The sequence below is a fragment of the Bubalus bubalis genome, chromosome 20 (genome assembly GCF_019923935.1).
Source record: "Bubalus bubalis isolate 160015118507 breed Murrah chromosome 20, NDDB_SH_1, whole genome shotgun sequence".
Classification (NCBI taxonomy): domain Eukaryota; kingdom Metazoa; phylum Chordata; class Mammalia; order Artiodactyla; family Bovidae; genus Bubalus; species Bubalus bubalis.
In genome coordinates, this window is record NC_059176.1 from 45554030 (window position 1) to 45575063 (window position 21034).

Here is a 21034-nt window from a genome sequence, read left to right on the forward strand (position 1 = left end):
CACCTCCTTTGTGGAAAGACATAATATGCTGTTTCTTCTTGTGCTGTTGTCCTTGAAGAAAGACAGGAACTTCACCGGATGACATTACTCTTCCACTCGACCTGGTTCAGTAGGGTGGCTGGATATGAATGTGGATCCTAAATAGAAAGTGGGATAAATGTTCAAAATACACATAGCCTTAAATGTTTTCCCTATGCAAAAGATAATTTTTAAGTGGTAACTCTTGTTACTCAGCTCTGGTTTGATGGAGAAACTGTATACATTCAAACCTAATACTATAGATGATCAAGACTTGTGTCCAATATTCAGTAGGCTTTTCATAGTCTCAACTATGCTTGGACCTCCTGAGTGGAAAGCCCATTCATTTAACATATGCCTGACATATCTATAAAAGGTCTTGTTGGATTTAAAGGGCTTTTACAGACATTTCATCACCCATAAGTAGCCAGGTTAAGCCTGGTTGTCCCCATTTACAACCATAGTTGTGGAGGTTTGGAGGGGTTTAGAGACTTGCCCAGAGTCACGGAACATGTAAGAGAGATGGTTCTGACTTTTGTCTCATATTTTTTTCACCCACCCATTGTGGACGTTAGAAAGCAGTGCTTCCCACTAAAAAGAATAGTGAAGCTACCCACATGCTTCAGTGGGAGAGTCTGTTTTGACTTCCACTTTCAGTATCAAATATCTGTTTCCAGGGGTTATAATCGTAAACTCCCTTGACCTGTATAGTGATCCCTTCTATAGTATTTCTGACATAAGAGCCCTCAGCTTAAACACAGACTGTAATGGGGAACTTACTACCACAGGAGGCACTGTGTTCCACGAATGGACACCTCTAATATTAGTAATTGTTTTACTTTGTTAAAGAGATCATACTTTTAGTCCTCTGTGTGTATTACATTCATCAATAGTGTTTATTCAACTTATTTTGTAATTATGTGGGAAATTTATGGAAGATCCCTAAGTATTCAAGAGGATACTAGAAATTTGTGCTTTATAATCTACTTAGTGAGGAGTTGCCAAAAGAAACATACATTTTTGGGAGTATAGTTAATTTGGTTGGAAATTACTTGGAAATGAATGGAACTTAACTGAAGGGTTCTATAGAGAACCTTGGAAAATTAATCTAAAAACTGATACTGCATCTTTATGTTCCATATAGACACTCATTCAGTTTATCTTTCATCCATCCATCCATCTACCCATTCAGTCATTCCACAAATATTCCTGGTTGACCAGCAGTGAAAATCACTGCTAATAGATGCTGAGTGCATGCAGAAGAAGTGTAAAGTGGGGTCCTGCCCCCTAGAATTTATGCTGAGAAAAAGCAGTGACTATTTTCATAGACATGCCAACAGTCTGTTTGTGTTGCGTTTGAGTGTAACAGTTCTTTGAAGGACTCCTTTGTCTCTTAGCATCACCTGAAAAAGCTGGAAGGCCGCCGCCTGGATTACGATTATAAAAAGAAGCGAGTAGGTAAGATACCAGATGAAGAAGTCAGACAAGCAGTAGAAAAATTTGAAGAGTCAAAGGAGTTGGCTGAAAGAAGCATGTTTAATTTTTTAGAAAATGATGTAAGTATTTACACCAAACAGGAGACTTTAATGTGAATGAAAACGTTGACTGTGTGACGAGGGTCAGCATGCTGAGGAACTCGGGAGCCTTAGTTGTTACATATTTCTGGAATTTTCCGTAACCATTATCTCCTGCCTCAGAAGTAGCTTCAGACATCTAGCAAGTCCTGACTCAAATCTCAGATCTGGAGAGGGTCCTGTTTATCCTGGGATTACCTCAGAGATGTGCTCAGGTCAGCCCTGGGGAGGTGGGATTGTCTTGGGTGAAGTGCGAGGTAGACCTGCCGTTGTGATATTTGAGGCTATGCTGTTGGTGGTTTTGCAGGTGAATGGAAAGCCCAAGAATATGGTAATTTGCGGTCTTGCTAAAACTGAAATGTGCTCTGTGAGGCAGATGTTTGAGGAGGAGCAGCTTCCTTGGCTCATGGGAAGCCTCACTCATCATCCAGCTCTCCCATGCCTTTGCTTGTCACAGTGAACCTTCAGGATATAAAAGCATGGCCTGAGTTTTCCAGCTGTGCCCTTGTAGTACCTGTGAACTTTCGGATTGTGAAGGTCTTGACACAGATTCCTCAGAAATGTTAACATTCTCTTGTACCATGATTCTTGCCACTGGCTCTTATTTTATTTGTACAAGTAAAGTTAGATTTTGTGTGCATGCTCAGTCGCTCAGTCGTTTGCAGCTCTTTGCCGCCCACGGACCGTAGCCCACCAGGCTCCTCCGTCCATGGGATTTCCCGGGCAAGAATACTGGAGTGGGTGGCAATTCCCTTCTCCAAGGGATCTTCCTGACCCCGAGATCGAACCCACGTCTCCTGTGTCTCCTGCATTGCAGGCACATACTTTTCCACCTGGGAAGCCCAGGTAGAAATGAAACTAAACAGGTGGTAACCCCCAAGTGGACACCACGAAGGTTGAGAGCCACTCTTCTTTGCCTTGGCAATGAGAGGTCATTTGGCATTTTTTCAAGAACACTTGGCCACCTGCCTCCCTCTGGAGTTCCTGCCCAAGCCTGGCCTTGGTGAGGCCATGAGCCACCTCAGCCCAGCATTGCTTTGGACCTATTTGTTGAACACTCCAACCTGTTGGAACAAGTCAGAGGATTTATATATCTGCAAAACTATGTTATACTTACAATACTTTATTAAAAGGTACATTGAAGTCTTGTATCTTTTGAGTCAAGTCAAGCCAGGTGTCCTGAGCACCTTTTATCTGCCATGGTGATGTCAAGGGAAGATTATGTTCAATGTTGACAAGACATTAATCTTGGAGGAAACAATTTGAAATTCCCATGTCCATTAGACCCCAGTGCCGAGAAACACATTCTATTATGTTTCTCCTTTTAAATATTTTATCAGATTTGTTTTCTTTTTTACACTTTATAAAAAATTAGAAGTGGTATAACAGTTTTCCCTTGTTGTTTGTTTTCCCTTAAAAATACAAATTTCCTTGAAATTATCCCCAAACCATAGGCCATTTGGTTTAGTTTTGTCTTGGGTTGCCATATTGATTCAAAAATGAAGTATTTAGAGAGTGTTTTGAGAGGCATCAGATACATGTATTCCTTATTGAGCTGCAGTAAAGATTGCCCCTCCTGCCCTGTGCCCTTTAGAGATGGATTTAAACTCTGAGGCAAACATGCTATCTAACCCACGTGCTTTGTCGTGACCTTCATTCACGATCTGTGAAGCTATTGCAAGGTACTCCATTAGGGAGGCCTGAATCAGTTTCTCTACCCATGGTGGTTGACCCAAGAGACCTCAGTTTTCCTTCTAGTATCAATCAAAATCAGAAATAATCCCTTCCTTATAAAAGCTCAGTCATTTGTCCATTTGTTGACAGGGACACTATTCTGCTTGTCTCAGATGAGTTGACCCCTTTCCATGCTACTCTGGGAGAAGGCTAGTTTGTAACTCAGGCCTCACAGAGGCATGAATTTCAGGGTTCCCCCTAAAGTTTCCTTTAGCAGGTAAAGGTGGGGTGGTTTCTTTCAGCTCTGAGGAGCATGGTCTGCTCCCTCGTTTTAGGAACGACACCTTGACATCGCCATGGAAATTGACCATTGAGATGGCAAGAGATCAAAATAAGGAAAGGGTGAAGGCCTTTGCAGGCTTCCTTGGTTCTAGATTCCTTCTCTTTCTCGTCCCACCTTCCCTTGTGCTGTTTTTAGCCACAGTGGTCCTTACCCATCTGTGCTGTGGTTGCTGATTCTCGAGATAATGACAGTGCTAAGGAGACTGATGGCGGTGGTGACAGTGACGAGAGCTTCCATTTACGAAGTGACTCATGAGAGGGAGGCTGCTCTTAAGTTTGCCCCTCCCAGGTTTAGAGTTGAGAAGACTCACAAGTTATTGTGGAAGCTCCGGAAGACTGCCTTCATCCTCTTCTTGTGGCAACCGCAGTTAGACCCAGAAAGGGACAGCCTTGTCTTTTTCCACGACAGTGTCTGGCCACATCCAGGTGGTCTGGCAGTCTTGTTGAGGAGGAAAGGTCTGGAAAATGTTCTCCAGTTCCCCTTGAGTCTCTGGCCAACGGGCCATTTGTAGGGGTTTCCAGGTGAGGTTGCTTATCTGTCTTCTCCATCTACATTCTCCCCACTGAGAGGCAGGGGGCAGGCATACAAGGACGGCAAACCAGCCCCCTGCCTGGAGGACAGGACCGTCTGGAAAATCATGGGGGCAGCTTGAGCCTGTGCCCACGTGGGGCTCCAGCTGCCTCCCCCAGGCCTGGTCTAGCCTGTAGAGCCACCCTCGGGGAGTGGGTGGGCCGAGCAGAAAAGTCGCTTCACAAACCCACTCTCTTCAAGAAAACAGACCTCCCGGGCCAAGACCCTCTTGCCTTTCCAGTGCAGGGTCCATTTGCCCTGATCTCATCAATCAAACAGACCTCCTCCTCCTCCTCCTCCTCCTCCTCCTCCTCCTCCTCCTCTGGTGTGGAAGGAAGGAAGGGGTGGTGAGAAGGACCTGAGTGGTTCACACCAACACTCCTAAGGGTGGCATCTGTTTTCCTGCCTATTGGGGGCAGAGTTGGGAATGTGAGAATCAGAGAAGAGTCCCCTTTGGCCCCCCACTGTTGTCCCTGGGGGACTTGTCAGTAAGAGTGGGGCCGGAGGCCTCAAGCATTACTTCACCTCTGGCTGGGGGCCGAGCAGCTTCCTTATTCTACACGCAGGTGCAAGCGGGAGGCGTTTGGGGCCCCGAGCTTTCGCAGGAGCCCAGAGGGGCAGGTCTAGGATGGTTCCTTTGCTGGGTCAGACTGGGACTGCCAGTGCCCTCAGAGGCACCCAGAGCAGCGCCCCCTAGGAGAAGGGCCCTTGCACCCCTGGCAGCGAGCTCTGAGGCTGGGGGTACAGGGTATTCAGAAGTTGGTTCCCAGTCTCCACTGCCACTTTTTTTTCAATTATTTTTATGTATTTGGCTGCACCGGGTCTTAGTTATGGCGCTCAGAGTGTTTAGTGGAGGCATGTGAACTCTTAGTTGTGGTACGTGGGATCTAGTTCCCCGGCCGGGGATGGAACCCAGGCCCCTGCACTGGGAGTGGGGAGTCTTAGCCACTGGACCACCAGGGAAGTCCCCCCCCTGCCATTTTCTTGGGAATGCTGAATCACCCCAAGACCTGTTAACATGCTCCTCTTCTGTCTTTGCAGAGAGGTTTATTCCTCATGACTTGACATAATGGAATGTAGGTCTTTGACTTTGGCAAGAGGCAGAAATACCACACAGAAGATGCCATTTCCCCAGCTCCATGAAGGCAGGCATCTGCAGCATTCTCTATGCTCTCTTGATACAAACGCCCAGCCTGGGAACCCTCCCTCTGTCCATGGGCTCCCAGGACAAGTGGACTGACTAGATTCCAGATTCCTGGGTGCTTTGATCTAGAGTGGAGTTTCCCAAAATTTATTCCACAGGATGTAGTTTGTGTTTTGTCAATAATGTCTCCATGGTCAAATAAGTTTGGGAAACCCTGGGTTAACCAAAACTAAACAGGTTTTCTTTATCACGAGGCTTTTCAGACTCATTATATGAATATATGAAAAATTAATCTCTAAGAGAGTCCTAAGAGAGAATACACAAGGCAGTTTCTCAAAGTTATTTGATCATAGAACTCTTCCACACCACTATTATTACTGTTGAATGAATGAGTGTGTGCTCAGTCGTGTCTGGCTTTTTGCGACCCTTTCCTGCAAGGCTCCTCTATCCATGGGATTTTCCACGCAAGAATACTGAGGTGGGTTGACATTTCCTCCTCCAGGGGATCTTCCTGACTCAGGAATCGAACCTGAGTCCCTTGAGTCTCCTGTGTCTCATGTATGGCAGGCGGTTTCTTTACCTGCTAAGCCATTAGGGAATTTATAACTGTTATTTTATTGACATATCAAGGGACCTGTGATATATGGAAGAAGACGTCTAGGAAGTTTTGCCCTAGTAGAAAGAAAGCACATCCAACAAAGAGTGAAAGACCTGTTATATGGTCTTGGTTTTGCGTCTGCTTAGTCACATGCCCCTAGAAAGTGACTTTTGGGACTTCCCTGGTGGTCCAGTGGTTAAGACTTTACCTTCCAATGCAGATGGTGCAGGTTCAATCCCTGGTCAGGGAACTGGGATCCTATATGCCTTGTGGCTACAAAACAAACAAAAAAAAAGACCCATAAAACAGAAGCAATATTTTAACAAATTCAATAAAGATTTTTTTTATCAATAAAGATTTTAAACATGGTTCATATTAAAAAAAATACACTCTTAAAAAAAAAAAGTTGGGCTTCTCTGGTGGCTCAGTGGTAAAGAATCCACCTGTCAATGCAGGAGACATGGGTTCAACCCCTGATCCGTGAAGCTCTCACATGTCGTGGAGCAACTGAGCCCATGCTCCACAACCAGAGAAACCACCACAATGAGAAGGCTATGTACCTCAACTAGAGAGTAGCCCTTACTTGCCACAGCTAGAGAAGAGCCTGTGCAGCAATGAAGACCCAGCACAGCCAAAAGTAAATAAATAAAATTATTTTTAAAATATGTATATATATAAATTAACCTTACTAAAGACAGAGGAGTGTAGTGCAGTTGTTAACCAGCCACAGCTCTTACACTGTAAGGAATCTGAAGCAGATTCTGCTGTGATCCTGTTAGACCATGGTTCTGGACTTGTTTAAAAGTGTGTGTAAAAGCCAAAGAGGTGAAACTTAAATCCTTAGAATTTTGCAGGGGCCAGGCTGTCTTTGTTTTGTTTATTGGGCTTTTGGAAATTTCAGGCTTAGACTTGTTGCTTTTCCAGCCACTGAGTGTGGTTATGTAAATGTGATATGATGGGATTTCATTGTGCAGATGCGGATCACAGAATGACCCAAGCGGAAGTCCATGTAGATCTTATGTGAACAGTGAGCCTGTGTTTAAAATGGTGTGCGTGGGCAAGGAGAATTAAAGTGTAGACAGATAAAGCACAGTCAATAATAGAAAATGAAAATAGCTTAGGTCTTTGAAGGCAAAGGAGCCCATGATTGGTTTTGCAGGGTGAATGTGTAGGAGGGACTAAGAAGGCAGACTTTCCCCTAAGTTACTTAGAAATGAAGTAAGGAGATGAGGTATACACTTTGGGGAAGTTTAGGAAAGAGGGGGATTGATTTTGGTTTGTGCTTTGTCTGGTTCTGGCGTTCATGGCATTCACTCTTGGAACCCCTTGCCTCCCCATCACCTCCACCCAGTGGTCCCTCCTCTGAGGCTTGTGGAAATCAGCTCCATTCATCCCTCCTTTCTGTTGCAGCCCCTCAGACATATAGGGAAGCTGGGGGCAGAGCTCTGATACCCCGCGAGAGATATCTCTTCCTCAAATTTTGCATGCCCAGGTCTTTGGGGCTCTCCATATAACATAACTTTTTGATTTTATTTTTTTTCATCCACTGTAATTTGGTCTCACATTTCATGAATGTCTTGGTTCATGGGAAAGAGACATGCCAGAGTCTTCCTGGTTCATTCCTTTGGGTTGTTTATTTCAGGGAAATTATTTTGTGCTGATGGCAATACATACATATAGGGGGCTGGCATATCTTTGCCCTGGGGCACGACCTGCTCCCTGGCTTCTTTTCTTATCTGAAAACAGCTTGTGTGCTGCTCAGTTGCTTGCCGTGTCTGACTCTTTGCGACCCCATGGACTATAGCCCACCAGACTCCTCTGTCCATGGGGATTCTCCAGGCAAGAATACTGGAGTGGGTTGCCATTTCCTCCTCTGGAAGATCTTCCTAACCCAGGGATTGAACCTGCATCTCCTGTGTCTCCTGCATTGACAGGCGGATTCTTTACCACTGCGCCACCTGGGAAGCCTGAAAACAGCTTAATTTACTTACTTTCTTTATGTGACTTAGCTCAAAATTGCCCGTAGAGACACTTCACTAAGAAAGCAAATTCATTTACTAAATATTGGCTTGAGTTGTCATTGGAAAAGCTTTATCTCTCCTTTTTCAGGTTCATGAGCTTTATAGCATACACATCTCCCAAGAATATCATCTAATTGGAAAAACAGACTTTTTTTATTGAGCTAAAGCAGCTTCATAATCAAAACTAGATTTGAACATGTTTCTCCAGCATGTCTAGCTCTCTACTATGACCCGTGTGATTATTACTTTGCAATGAAATGAAACGAAATCGACCAGAACCCAGGCAGACAGGGTTGGTGGTGGTGGTGGGGTGGGGGTCTTCCTTGAAAAGCTGGGTCTGGGTCGCCAGTCTCTCCTCATTCTGCACATGAGCCAGGCGCTGGCCTCCACGGAGTCATTTTCCACTTGTGCCGCAGGTAGAACAAGTCAGCCAGCTGGCTGTGTTTGTCGAGGCCGCTTTAGATTATCACCGACAGTCCACAGAGATTCTGCAGGAGCTGCAGAGCAAGCTACAGATGAGGTAAGTGCCTCCCCATTGACTACCAGACAAGGGCTGCCGAGTTGAAGTCAGTAGAAATCCATCTCTCTCTCTCCAGTTCCCCCTTCTCACTGCCCCTTTCTGTGTTGAATTTTCTTCCACTGGCTTTCATGGTTGGGTGCGGATTGTGCTGAAATAATAAGCGTATGACTTTGTCCAGTAGGACAGAACCTGGAAAGGACGTCTGGCAGCTTTTCTCTTCTCGTTTTGCTCAAGTCCCTTATTCTGTGACCTGTGTTTAGGGCAACCCAGGTTGCACACTTGCCTTGGAGTTCAGCCCTTTCAGAGAGGTCCTGTCTTCCTTGCTGACATGATGAGAATTTAGCTGAAGGTGGGATGGCATAGGGCCACTCCCCAACATCTGGGGATGTGGGGAGGAGTGAGATGGTCTTCAGACAGTGTGTATTATTAATAGTTTCAGCTGTATAGCAAAGTGAATCAGTTATACATATACATACATCTCTTGGTTGGGAAGATCCCCTGGAGAAGGGAATGGCTACCGACTCCAGTATTCTTGCCTGGAGAATCCCATGGACAGAGGAGCCTGGTGGGCTACAGTCCATGGGGTTGCAAAGAGCTGGGTACTTTTCACTCGTTTTTTAGATTATTTTCTTGTATAGGCTATTACAGAGTATTGAGTAGAGTTCCCTGTGCCATACAGTAGGTTCTTGAGTGTGTGTGCTCAGTCACTTAGTCATATCTGATTCTTTGTGACCCCATGGAGTGTAGCCTGCCAGGCTCCTCTGTCCGTGGGATTTTCTCAGCAAGAATACTGGAGTTGGTTGCCATTTCCTACTCCAAGGGATCTTCCTGACCTAGGGGTCAAACTGCATCTCCTGCATTGGCAGGCGGATTCTTTACCACTGAGCCACTGGGGAAGCCCACCAGATAATATGTAATTATCTCGAACAAGATGTATTTTTACTTTCCCAGCACAAATATCAGGGCATGTTTATAATATTGACTCTGATACTGAAAGAGCCAAAAATGCCTCCCAGTGGTCAAAGAAAGATTGCTGTGTTCCTTATGACTTTACTGATGAGTGTATTGTTGACTTTTCTGAAAATCAGTGATATAGGTATCATGCATTGCAACCCTATTAATTGAAATACTGGGTTGAAATACTACCCTATCTTTTGACCAAATTTGAGAACAGATAATTGTTTTACATGGGATTATCATAATGAGTAAATTTGGAGGGATTTTGGCTTAAATCAATGCAATAATTATAAAAGGAAGACACAAGACGTGTCCAGTCTCTGAATCATCCATTTTCTAAGGCAGGTAGTTCATCTCCTGCTCACATGTGTGTCTTTTCATAATTCTATCTTTATAAGAGGAAAAAGAGAAGGAAGTGAACATTGTTGAGTGCCCAGTTCATCCCTGGTACTTGCTAGATGCCTCAGAGACTTTATGAGAGAAAGTACTTTACAAATACGGACATACCTTGGAGATACTGAGAATTTGGTTCCAGACTACCACATAAAGTGAATATTGCAGTAAAGTGAGTCATATGAATATTTTGGCTTTCCAGTGCATATAAAAGTTATGTTTATGCTAAACTGTAGTCTTTTAAGTGTGAAATAGCATTATGTCTAAGAAAAAAAAAAACCCACTATGTATTGGGTTGGCCCAAACGTTTGTTTTGGGGTTTTTCTGTAACACCTTATGGAAAAAACCCAAGTGAATGTTTTGGCTAGCCCAATATATGCTCTAATTTTAAAATATTTATTGTTAAAAATGCTAACCATCACCTGAGCCTTCAGCAAGTCCTAATCTTTTTTGCTGGTGGAGCATCTTGCCTTAATGTCGATGGCTGTTCAATAATCAGGGTGGTTGTTGCTGAAAGTTGGGGCAACTGTGACAATTTCATAAAGTAAGACAATGAAGTTTGCAGCATCAGTTGACTCTGCCTTTTACAGACGAGTTCTCTGCAGCAGGTAGTGCTGTTGGATGCATTTTACCCACAGCAGAACCTCTTTCATAACTGAAGTCAACCCTCTCAAACTCAGCTGCTGCTTTATCAACTAAGTCATGTCATATTCTGAATCTCTGTTGCCATTCCAACAGTCTTCACAGCATCTTCACCAGGAATAGATTCCATCTCAAGAAGCCACTTTCTTTCCTCATCTGTAGGAAGCATCTCCTCATCCATTCAAGTTTTATCAGAGGATTGCAGCAATTCAGTCACATCTTCAGGCTCCACTTCTAGTTCTCTTACTCTTTCCACCACATCTGCAGTGACCTCCTTCACTGAAGTCTTGAACCCCCCAAAGTCATCCATGAGCTACATCCAGACCCCTACAACTCTCCCCATAGCAGCAATAAAGCTGTTTGGCTTTCTTATCATTTGTGTGTTCACTGGAGAAGCACTTTTCATTTCCTTCAAGAATTTTTCCTTTGCATCCACAACTTGGCTGTGTGGTACAAGAAGCTTAGGTTTTGACTTCTCCTGGCTTTTAGTGTGCCTTCCTTACTACTAGCTTTTGATTTAAAATGAGTGATATGAGACTTTCACTTGAAGACTAGAGGTCATTATAGGGTTATCAGTTGGCCTAATTTCAATATTGTTGTGTCTCAGGGAATAGGGAGGCCTGAGGAGAAGGAGAGAGATGGGTGAACAGCTGGAGGTGGTAGGTAGAACAGTCAGAACACACATTTATCAGTTAAGCTTGCCAGCTCACATGCCACTGTTTCTGGGGCCCATATTAATTACAACAGTAAACATCAAAGATCTCTAATCACAGATCACCACAACAGATAGGATAACTATGAAAAAGTTTGAAATATTTGGGGAATTATCAAATGGGATACAGAGATGCAAAGTGAGAAAATGCTCTTGGAAAAATGGCACCCAGAGACTTGCTGTACAAAGAGTTGCCACAAACCTTCAGTTGTTTTTTTTTTTTTTTAAAGCAGATATCTGCAAAGTGCAATAAAATGAGGTATGTCTGCATATAGTTAAAAAACTACATTTGGGATATCAAAGCCATCACTTTGGGCTACTCAAGGGTCAATGTGTAAAAATCACCCCCTTCATGACCATCACCTTAGGACCTAAATGTGTAGGTCCACAAGGCAGAAAAAATGTAGGTTTGGAGGCTTTGAATTTTTCATCAAATGTCTGACTGATCTTAAAATGTGTGTCACAGGATATTGGCTGCATCCAACGTCCCCAAGCGAGAATACAAGCCACGGCCCATAAAAAGGAGTCCCAGCGAGCTCAATGGGGTGTCCACTGCCTCCTCAGCAAAGACAACAGGTGAGCTGACCGTTCTGTGGGTACCACATGCCCTTCTGCAAGGCTCTCCTGAAAGTGTTTGCTCACTGCTCATTGCTGTATTCTGTGTGGCTACACTGAGATTCTGAATTTCTCTCTTAGGTTATTTGGTAAATTCCCTTTCCCCCTTAGTAATGCACCCTTTCCTGCTTCCTTGTATTGAGTACTTACATCAAGGATGAATTCCACCACGTTCAGTTCAGTCGCTCAGTCATGTCCAACTCCATGAACCGAAGCACTCCCTGTCCATCACCATCTCCCCGAATTTACCCAAACCCATGTCCATTGAGTCAGTGATGCTATCCAACCATCTCATCCTCTGTTGACCCCCTCTCCTCCTGCCCTCAATCTTTCCCGGTCTTTTCAAATGACTCAGCTCTTCGCATCAGGTAGCCAAAGTATTGGAGTTTCAGCTTCAACATCAGTCCTTCCAATGAACACCCAGGACTGATCTCCTTTAGGATGGACTGGTTGGATCTCCTTGCAGTCCAAGGGACTCTCAAGAGTCTTCTCCAACACCACAGTTCAAAAGCATCAATTCTTTGGCGCTCAGCTTTCTCTATAGTCCAACTCTCAAATCCATACATGACCACTGGAAAAACCATAGCCTTGATGAGATGGACCTTTGTTGACCAAGTAATGTCTCTTCTTTTTAATATGCTGTCTGCTGCTGCTGCTGCTGCTAAGTCGCTTCAGTCGTGTCCGACTCTGTGGGACCCCATAGACGGCACCCCACCAGGCTCCCCCATCCCTGGGATTCTCCAGGCAAGAACACTGGAGTGGGTTACCATTTCCTTCTCCAATGCATGAAAGTGAAAAATGAAAGTGAAGTTGCTCAGTCATGTCCAACTCTTAGCAACCCCATGGACTGCAGCCTACCAGGCTCCTCTGCCTGTGGGATTTTCCAGGCAAGAGTACTGGAGTGGGTTGCCATTGCCTTCTCCAATATGCTGTCTAGGTTGGTCATAACTTTCCTTCCAAGGAGTAAGCGTCCTTTAATTTCATGGCTGCAGTCAGCATCTGCAGTGATTTTGGAGCCCCCCAAAATAAAGTCAGCCATTGTTTCCACTGCTTACCCATCTATTTGCCATGAAGTGATGGGACCAGATGCCATGATCTTAGTTTTCTGAATGTTGAGCTTTAAGCCAACTTTTTCACTCTCCTTTTTCACTTTCATCAAGAGGCTTTTTAGTTCTTCTTCACTTTTTGCCATAAGGGTGGGGTCATCTGCATATCTGAGATTGTTAATATTTCTCCCAGCAATCTTGATTCCAGCTTGTGCTTCTTCCAGCCCAGCATTTCTCATGATGTACTCTGCATAGAAGTTAAATAAGCAGGGTGACAATATACAGCCTTGACACACTCCTTTTCCTATTTGGAACCAGTCTGTTGTTCCATGGACAGTTCTAACTGCTTCCTGACCTGCATATAGGTTTCTCAAGAGGCAGGTCAGGTGCTCTAGTATTCCCATCTCTTGAAGAATTTTCCACAGTTTCTTGTGATCCATACAGTCAAAGGCTTTGGCATAGTCAATAAAGCAGAAATAGATGTTTTTCTGGAACTCTCTTGCTTTTTTGATGATCCAGCGGATGTTGGCAATTTGATCTCTGGTTCCTCTGCCTTTTCTAAAACCAGCTTGAACATCTGGAAGTTCATGGTTCACATATTGCTGAAGCCTGGCTTGGAGAATTTTGAGCATTACACTATTAGCGTGTGAGATGAGTGCAATTGTGTGATAGTTTGAGCATTCTTTGGCATTGCCTTTCTTTGGGATTGGAATGAAAACTGACCTTTTCCAGTCCTGTGGCCACTGCTGAGTTTTCCAAATTTGCTGACATATTGAGTGCAGCACTTTCACAGCATCATCTTTCAGGATTTGAAATAGCTCAACTGGAATTCCATCACCTCCACTAGCTTTGTTCATAGTATTGCTTCCTAAGGCCACTTGACTTCACATTCCAGGATGTCTGGCCCAAGGTGAGTGATCACACAATCATGATTATCTGGGTCATGAAGATTTTTTTTGTACAGTTCTTTTGTGTATTCTTGCCACCTCTTCTTAATATCTTCTGCTTCTGTTAGGTCTATACCAATTCTGTCCTTTATTGAGTCCATCTTTGCATGAAATGTTCCCTTGGTATCTCTAATTTTCTTGAAGAGATCTCTAGCCTTTCCCATTCTATTGTTTTCCTCTATTTCTTTGCATTGATCGCTAAAGAAGGCTTTCTTTTCTCTCCTTGCTATTCTTTGGAACTCTGCATTCAGATGGGTATATCTTTCCTTTTCTCCTTTGCTTTTCGCTTCTCTTCTGTTCACAGCTATTTGTAAGGGCTTCTCAGACAGCCATTTTGCTTTTTTGCATTTCTTTTTCTTGGGGATGGTCTTGATCCCTGTCTCCTGTACAATGTCATGAACCTCTGTCCATAGTTCATCAGGCACTGTCTATCAGATCTATATCGATGGCCTTCTCGTGTGTCAAACCTTGGCCATAGAAACATCATGCTGCATTATCCTCTACATTTAAATTTTTAACTTTTGTAAAATATTTTCCTAATTTTAAAAAAATTTTGAATCAGCATTGGCTGAGCATCTGCTATGTGGTAGGCACCCTCATATGTGTTGCACCATTATTTTTTAATTAGACAAATGGCACAAATATATGCCTAAAGAAAATGGTTGAACTGAGAAAAATAACATTAAAGTGGTGTAAGTCATACTTAAGTTTCTTGTGATCACCCACTCTACCCCAGGCCCCTTCCTAGATGTTGCCAGTGTTAAAAATTTGGTATGAACACTGTCATATCTATTTATGTGCATAGATATACTGTATACTTACTGCTTTAAACCCTTCACTGGTTTTCAAATACAAGATTTTGTACTAGAGGTATTGTGCTACACTTAGCTTTTGTAAATGTACCATTGTTTCTTGGAGTTATTTCCACATCATGCATATGGATCTATCCCACTATTTTTTTTTTTAATTTTATTGCAGTATAGTTGATTTAAAATGTGTTAGTTTTAGGTGTACAGCAAAGTGAATTAGTTACACATATGCATGCATTCACTCTTTTTTTAGATTCTTTTCCCATATAGGTCATTACAGATTGTTGAGTAGAGTTCCCTGTGCTATACAATAGGTCCTTATTAGTTATCTACTTTATATATAGTAGTGTGTAAATGTCAATGCCAGTCTCCCAGTTGAGCCCTCCTCCCCCTTCTTCCCTGGTAACCACAAATTTGTTTTCTATATCTGTGATTCTATTTTGTAAATAAGTTCATTTCTACCATATTTCTATAATCCACATGTAAGTGATATTACTTTTATCATTTATGTGTGTGTGTATATATATATATATGTCTGACTTTGTCTTTCTCTGTCTGACTTACTTCACTGCGTATGACAATCTAGGTCCATCCATGTTGCTGCAAATGCCATTATTTTGTTCTTTTTATGGCTGCGTGATATTCCATTTTATATGTGTTATCCTATTATTTTTCAATGGCTTCATAGTTTTCCATTATATATACCATTTCCCCTATTAATAGACATTAAGGTGCTTCCAGTTATTTTATAAAAGGAATGTCCTTTATCTGCCTCTACATGCTGATGGGCAAGTCCTTCTTGGAAATGAAATTGCTGAGTTAGAGTGAATGCATTTAAGAGACCATTGATACTGCCAAATTACCTGCTAAAACAGGTACACTACTATTAATATAGCAATACCTGCTTCCCCTTGCCTGTGTCATTAGACTTCAGTTTTTGCCAAGTACTAATGGATAAAAAACAATTCTTTGCTCTGTGTGCAACTTCTCATTTGAGATTCCATGTCAATTTGCCTGTGGTGCTGTGTCTGTTACTGCTGCCCACTTCCCGTGGTTTTGAGGGATTACGGATGCTTTGCTGAGTGAGGTGCAGTGGTTTCTAGTTTTCTGGCTGGCTGCCTCCCTCATGGCACCATTTCAGGTCCCTGCACTCAGTACTCCTCCTGGAGGCAGACGCCTGGTCTCTCAGGTACTTGGTACAAGGCCAGGGTGGGAGGAGTCATCAGGCTGCTCTTTTCCCAGAATGCCAACTAGTCCTCCAGCTCCCAGAACTACTTACTCTGAGTTTGGGGCACCCTCCAAACCCACTTTTGTTGCATCTCTCTTTGGGGACCATTTTGAGCTTCATTTTCTCCAGCTGCTTGATTCCCATCTTTCAGATATTCCTTATAGTTTTCATAATTTATGGTCCTTCTTGTTTTCCAACATTATTTGGAATTAAAAACACACCTATTTTATTTTTTAATTTTTAAAATTGATTTTACTAAAGTATAGTTGCTAAGGCTATGGTTTTTCCTGTGGTCATGTATGGATGTGAGAGTTGGACTGTGAAGAAGGCTGAGCGCCGAAGAATTGATGCTTTTGAACTGTGGTGTTGGAGAAGACTCTTGAGAGTCCCTTAGACTTCAAGGAGATCCAACCAGTCCATTCTGAAGGAGATCAGCCCTGGGATTTCTTTGGAAGGAATGATGCTAAAGCTGAAACTCCAGTACTTTGGCCACCTCATGCAAAGAGTTGACTCATTGGAAAAGACTCTGATGCTGGGAAGGATTGGGGGCAGGAGGAGAAGGGGATGGCAGAGGATGAGATGGCTGGATGGCATCACTGACTCGATGGATGTGAGTCTGGGTGAACTCTGGGAGTTGGTGATAGACAGGGAGGCCTGGCGTGCTGCGATTCATGGGGTCACAAAGAGTCGGGCACGACTGAGCGACTGATCTGATCTGATCTGATCTGATAGTTGCTTTACAATGTTATATTAGTTTCTACAGTATAGCAAAGTGAATCAGCCATACATATACATATATCCCCTTCCTTTTGAACTTTCTTCCCATTCAGGTCACCACAGTGAATTAGAGTTCCCTTTGCTATACAGTATGTTCTTATTAGTTATCTATTTTATACATAGTATCAATAGTGTATGTGTATCAATCCCTATCTCCTAATTCTCCCCATCCTGCTTCTTCCCCCTTGGAAGACATACCTATTTTATAATCTTTAGTGATTGGCTGGGATTTCCTGGTGGCTCAGTGGTAAAGAACCACCTGCCAATGCAGGAGACGCAGGTTTGATCCCTGGGTTTGGAAGATCCCCTGGAGAAGGAAATGACAACCCACTCCAGTATTCTTGCCTGGAGAATCCCCATGGACTGAAGAGCCTGGAGGGCTACAGTCCATGGGGTCGCAAAGAGTCGGACATGACTTAGTGACTGAGCATGCACACACTTGTCCAAAGAAATGATGGATTCTGCGGGACCCCCTGTTGAGTCAATGAAAGAAGATTAGACCCTGGTTCTACTCCCTGGAAGGTGTGAGAAGTCTAGCTCTTGTCCTTTATCCTGCAGGTCCCTAGATTTGTGTTCTCAGATGTCTTTCATAGCTTCCACATCTTCACATCTGAAGTGGCCTTTGGGAAGCCACTTCCTCTGACAGTTGTGCTTACTGCTGCTTAGGTGTCTTGAGGGTTCTTCAAGGTTCAATAGATGCAGATGTTTTCAGGTTAGACCAGCACTTCCTTTTCCCAATTCAAGGCCTCTAAAAATGTAATAGCTTCTGATCTGTGTCTCCCAAGCACTCCCATATGCCAGTAATCACATCCAAGTTTCTTTCTTAGATATAGCTCTTAAGACCGCCTTACTTCTTTCCTTTCTTGCCTAACCTTTCCTTTCTTTTTCTAAATATTTCTATATTTGGCTCTCTTGGGTCTTAGCTGTGGCACGTGGAATCTTCTTTGCATCATGCAGGCTCTTCGTCGTGGCCCAGAGACTCTCTAGTTGAGGCATGTGGGCTTAGTTGTCCCGCAGCATGTGGGATCTTAGTTCCCTGACCAGGCAGCGAACCTGTGTCCTCTGTGTTGCAAGGCAGATTCTTAACCATTGGACCACCAGGGAAGTCCCAGCTAACCTTTCTTAACTTATGGAGGCTACCTTGAGGCCATCTGGAATAGCAGAAGAGTGGGAAGGCAATACCTCTAGATAAATCTTTGCTGTGGAATGAGGTCCATTCATTCAGTTTACAGAAGTTTCTGAGAATGACTTGGAGCACAGCCTGCCCATTGTCCGTTCTTTGGTGGTACAGAAGCTTATCTAATGCTCTGGGACCCAATCTCTGATTCCTGTCTCTTCCCTTTTTGCTTGCAAACCGGGCAATTCTTCCCTTTCTTACAATAAGTAGCTAGATGTACCAAGGAGCAGTTACCATCCAGTCACATTCTGTTTTCCCCAATTTCTTCCTTTAGGCTCCTGATACGCGGGATGCTTTGAAAGTTACCACAGGCAAAAGTTTTACCAAGTGTTTTTCCACACCCTAACTAGGATCACCGACTTTCATGCCAGTTATATCTGTTTCTTCTTCATCATGGCTTGGCCACTAATTTTAGCTCTTATCATGACAAAATCCCACTTCTGGTACCAGTTTTTGCATGAGTTAGGGTAAGAATAGTTACTGTTGTACAGAGACTCAAGAAAACAATGGTTCAAATGAGATAGAAATTAAGACTGGAAGTCCAGGTCTAGAGGTTTCCTTTTAGGGAAGTAAACCAAAGGTGGTTGATGTTACTTCCACTCCCATCCCCCTGGGATGGACCTAGTCACAGGACCACAACTAGCTGCAGAGGTTGGGGGAGTGGGTTTAGCTGAAGAGCCACATCCCACCACTATATCACCATAAAGAGGAGAGAGAGAGTGTTGGTTGGTGGCCAGCTTGCAGTTTCTACCACACACATCTATCTACTACACATATGTTGTGGAAGAACACATCAGACCCCACACAATTTGTTTCCATTAGAACGTGGTACCACATGCAGGGTGGTATGGGAACGTACATTAAGGATAACCTAGGAGTTGGCAGGCTTTTTTTGTAGAGGGACAGGTCATAAAAAGTTTACACTTTGTCAGTTATCTGGTCTTGATTGCAACCCCTCAACTCTGTTCTGATGTGAAAGCAGCCACTGACAGTATGGAAATGGATGAGCATGGCTGTATCCCATTCAGATGTTACTTGGCCCACAGGCCAGAGTTTGCCAGCCCTGGGGTGACTCATTGGGAAATCAACTCAACAATATCAGTCAAAATTAATAAAAATGCTTGCATACTCTCAGTGGCTTCATTGCTGGAAATGTATCTTAGAGAAATAATTTAAGCAAAAGCATATTCCTGTACCTATTACAGCACTATACAGAGGAAGAACGAGTTATAAATGGGAACAGTCTAATGACCAATATTTATTTATATATATTTGTCAACATTAGGATAATGGTTAAGTAGATGATGGTATATCAAATGGGATATTGTGCAGCTCTTCAAACTCACTGACATGGAAATTATGTTGAAACATTCGAATGTTTATGGTTTGATATGAAATTGAAAAGAAAGACACAGAGTTATCAGTGTACTGTGATTACAACCTTGTAAATCAATTTGTGCATGTAGGCCAGGCTAAATGGTAGGATTCTGGGCAATATTTTCCTTTTTAAAAAGATATTCTTTAAATTGTATTTCAATAAGTGTATTTGAATAAACAATCTTGTATTTAATAATGGAAAAGTCGATGACTTTTGAAGAATAGGTATACTTCCTTCTTTAAAGAAAACTGTGTACCCACTGTATTCCCTGTTCTCCCCACCCCCAGGAAGCTTAGTGCCAGATGCAAAGTTCAAGCACAGCAATCATTATAAAATGGCCAGAGCTGGTCCATGTGCATGTCCTCCCCTTTGATGAGGGTGACCATGCATCCTAGTTTGCTTGGGACAGTCCCAGCATATGTCTGTTGCTCCAGTATAATTTTTGAAAAAATGTCTTTATTTAGTTTTGGCTTCACTGGGTCTTTGTTGCTATGCGCAGGCTTTCTCTAGTTGCAGTCGAGGGGCTGCTCTCTAGTTGTGGTGTGCGGGCTCCTCATTGCGGTGGCGTCTCTTATTGCAGAGCACGGCCTCTAGGCACGTGGACTTCAGCAGTTGTGCTGTGCAGGCTTAGTTACCTAGCAGCATGTGAGATCTTCAGGACCAGGGATGGAACCTGTGTCCCCTGCATTGGCAGGTGGATTCTTAACCACTGGACCAACAGGGAAGTCCCTCTGATACCATTTTTAGTACTCCGCTCCCACCTTTAATCACAAGTTCTATTGTTTGTATGAAAATACATTGTTTCCTTACTTTTTATGGCTTTACTTTTCTCTTTCTGGTCTGTGAAACCTCTCTTCTGAATACATATGTTATTGTGAGCCATTTCAAAATTTCTGTTAGAAAGAAGCTGGTTATAAATATAACTAAATATGTTGAAAGCAAGTCCAACCCCAGCCTGCCTTCCTCCCTGTATTATATCTGAATGAATTGGAATCAGCAGACCCTAGGACCCCAGAAGGGCCTCTCAGATGGCTCAGTGGTAAAGAATTCATCTATCAATGCAGGAGACACTGGAGATGCAGGTTCGATCCCTGGGTCAGGAAGATCCCCTGGAGAAGGGAATAGCAACTCACTCCAGTATTCTTGCCTGGGAAATCCCATGGACAGAGGCTACAGTCTATGGGGTCACAAAGAGTTGGACACAACTGAGTAGAGTTGTTTTTACAATGTTGTGTTAGTTTCTATTATACAGCAAAGTGGATCAACCACATGTTTACAAATGTCCCCCCCACCCCCCAGCCAACCTTTTTTTAGATTTCCTTCCCATTTAGGTCACCACAGAACATTAAGTAGAGTTCCCAGTGCCATACAGTATATTCTCATTAATTATCTATTTTATACATGCTGCTAAGCTGCTAAGTCCCTTCAGTCGTGTCCGACTCTGTGCGACCCCATAGATGGCAGCCCACCAGGCTCCCTGTCCCCCTGGCATTCTCCAGGCAAGAACACTGGAGTGGTTGCAATTTCCTTCTCCAATACATGAAAGTGAAAAGTGAAAGTGAAGTCGCTCAGTCGTGTCCGACTCTTAGCGACCCCATGGACTGCAGCCCACCAGCCTCCTCCGTCCATGGGATTTTCCAGGCAAGAGTACTGGAGTGGGGTGCCATTGCATAGTAGTGTGTATATGTCAGTCCCAATCTCCCAATTCATCCCACTCCTGCCTTCCTCCCTTGGTGTCTGTACATTGTTCTCTATGTGTCTCTATGTCTGCTTTGCAAATAGGTTCATCTCTAACATTTTTCTGAATTCCACATATACGCATTAATATACAATATCTGTTCTTCTCTTTTTCTGACTTACTTCACTCTGTATGACATTCTCTGGGTCCATC

General features: G+C 43.4%; 1 protein-coding gene across 1 annotated transcript in view; it reads left to right on the forward strand.

Moving 5' to 3' along the window:
* The window catches only part of SH3GL3 (SH3 domain containing GRB2 like 3, endophilin A3), a gene marked incomplete at its 3' end in the record, with an annotated part of 78791 nt that extends 67049 nt beyond the window's left edge, over positions 1 to 11742 (forward strand). Inside the window, 3 exon segments of the mRNA XM_045163807.1 lie at positions 1416 to 1574; positions 8359 to 8462; positions 11633 to 11742. Coding sequence (XP_045019742.1) covers positions 1416 to 1574; positions 8359 to 8462; positions 11633 to 11742 — 373 coding nt within the window.
* Between the last annotated feature and the right edge of the window lie 9292 nt (positions 11743 to 21034).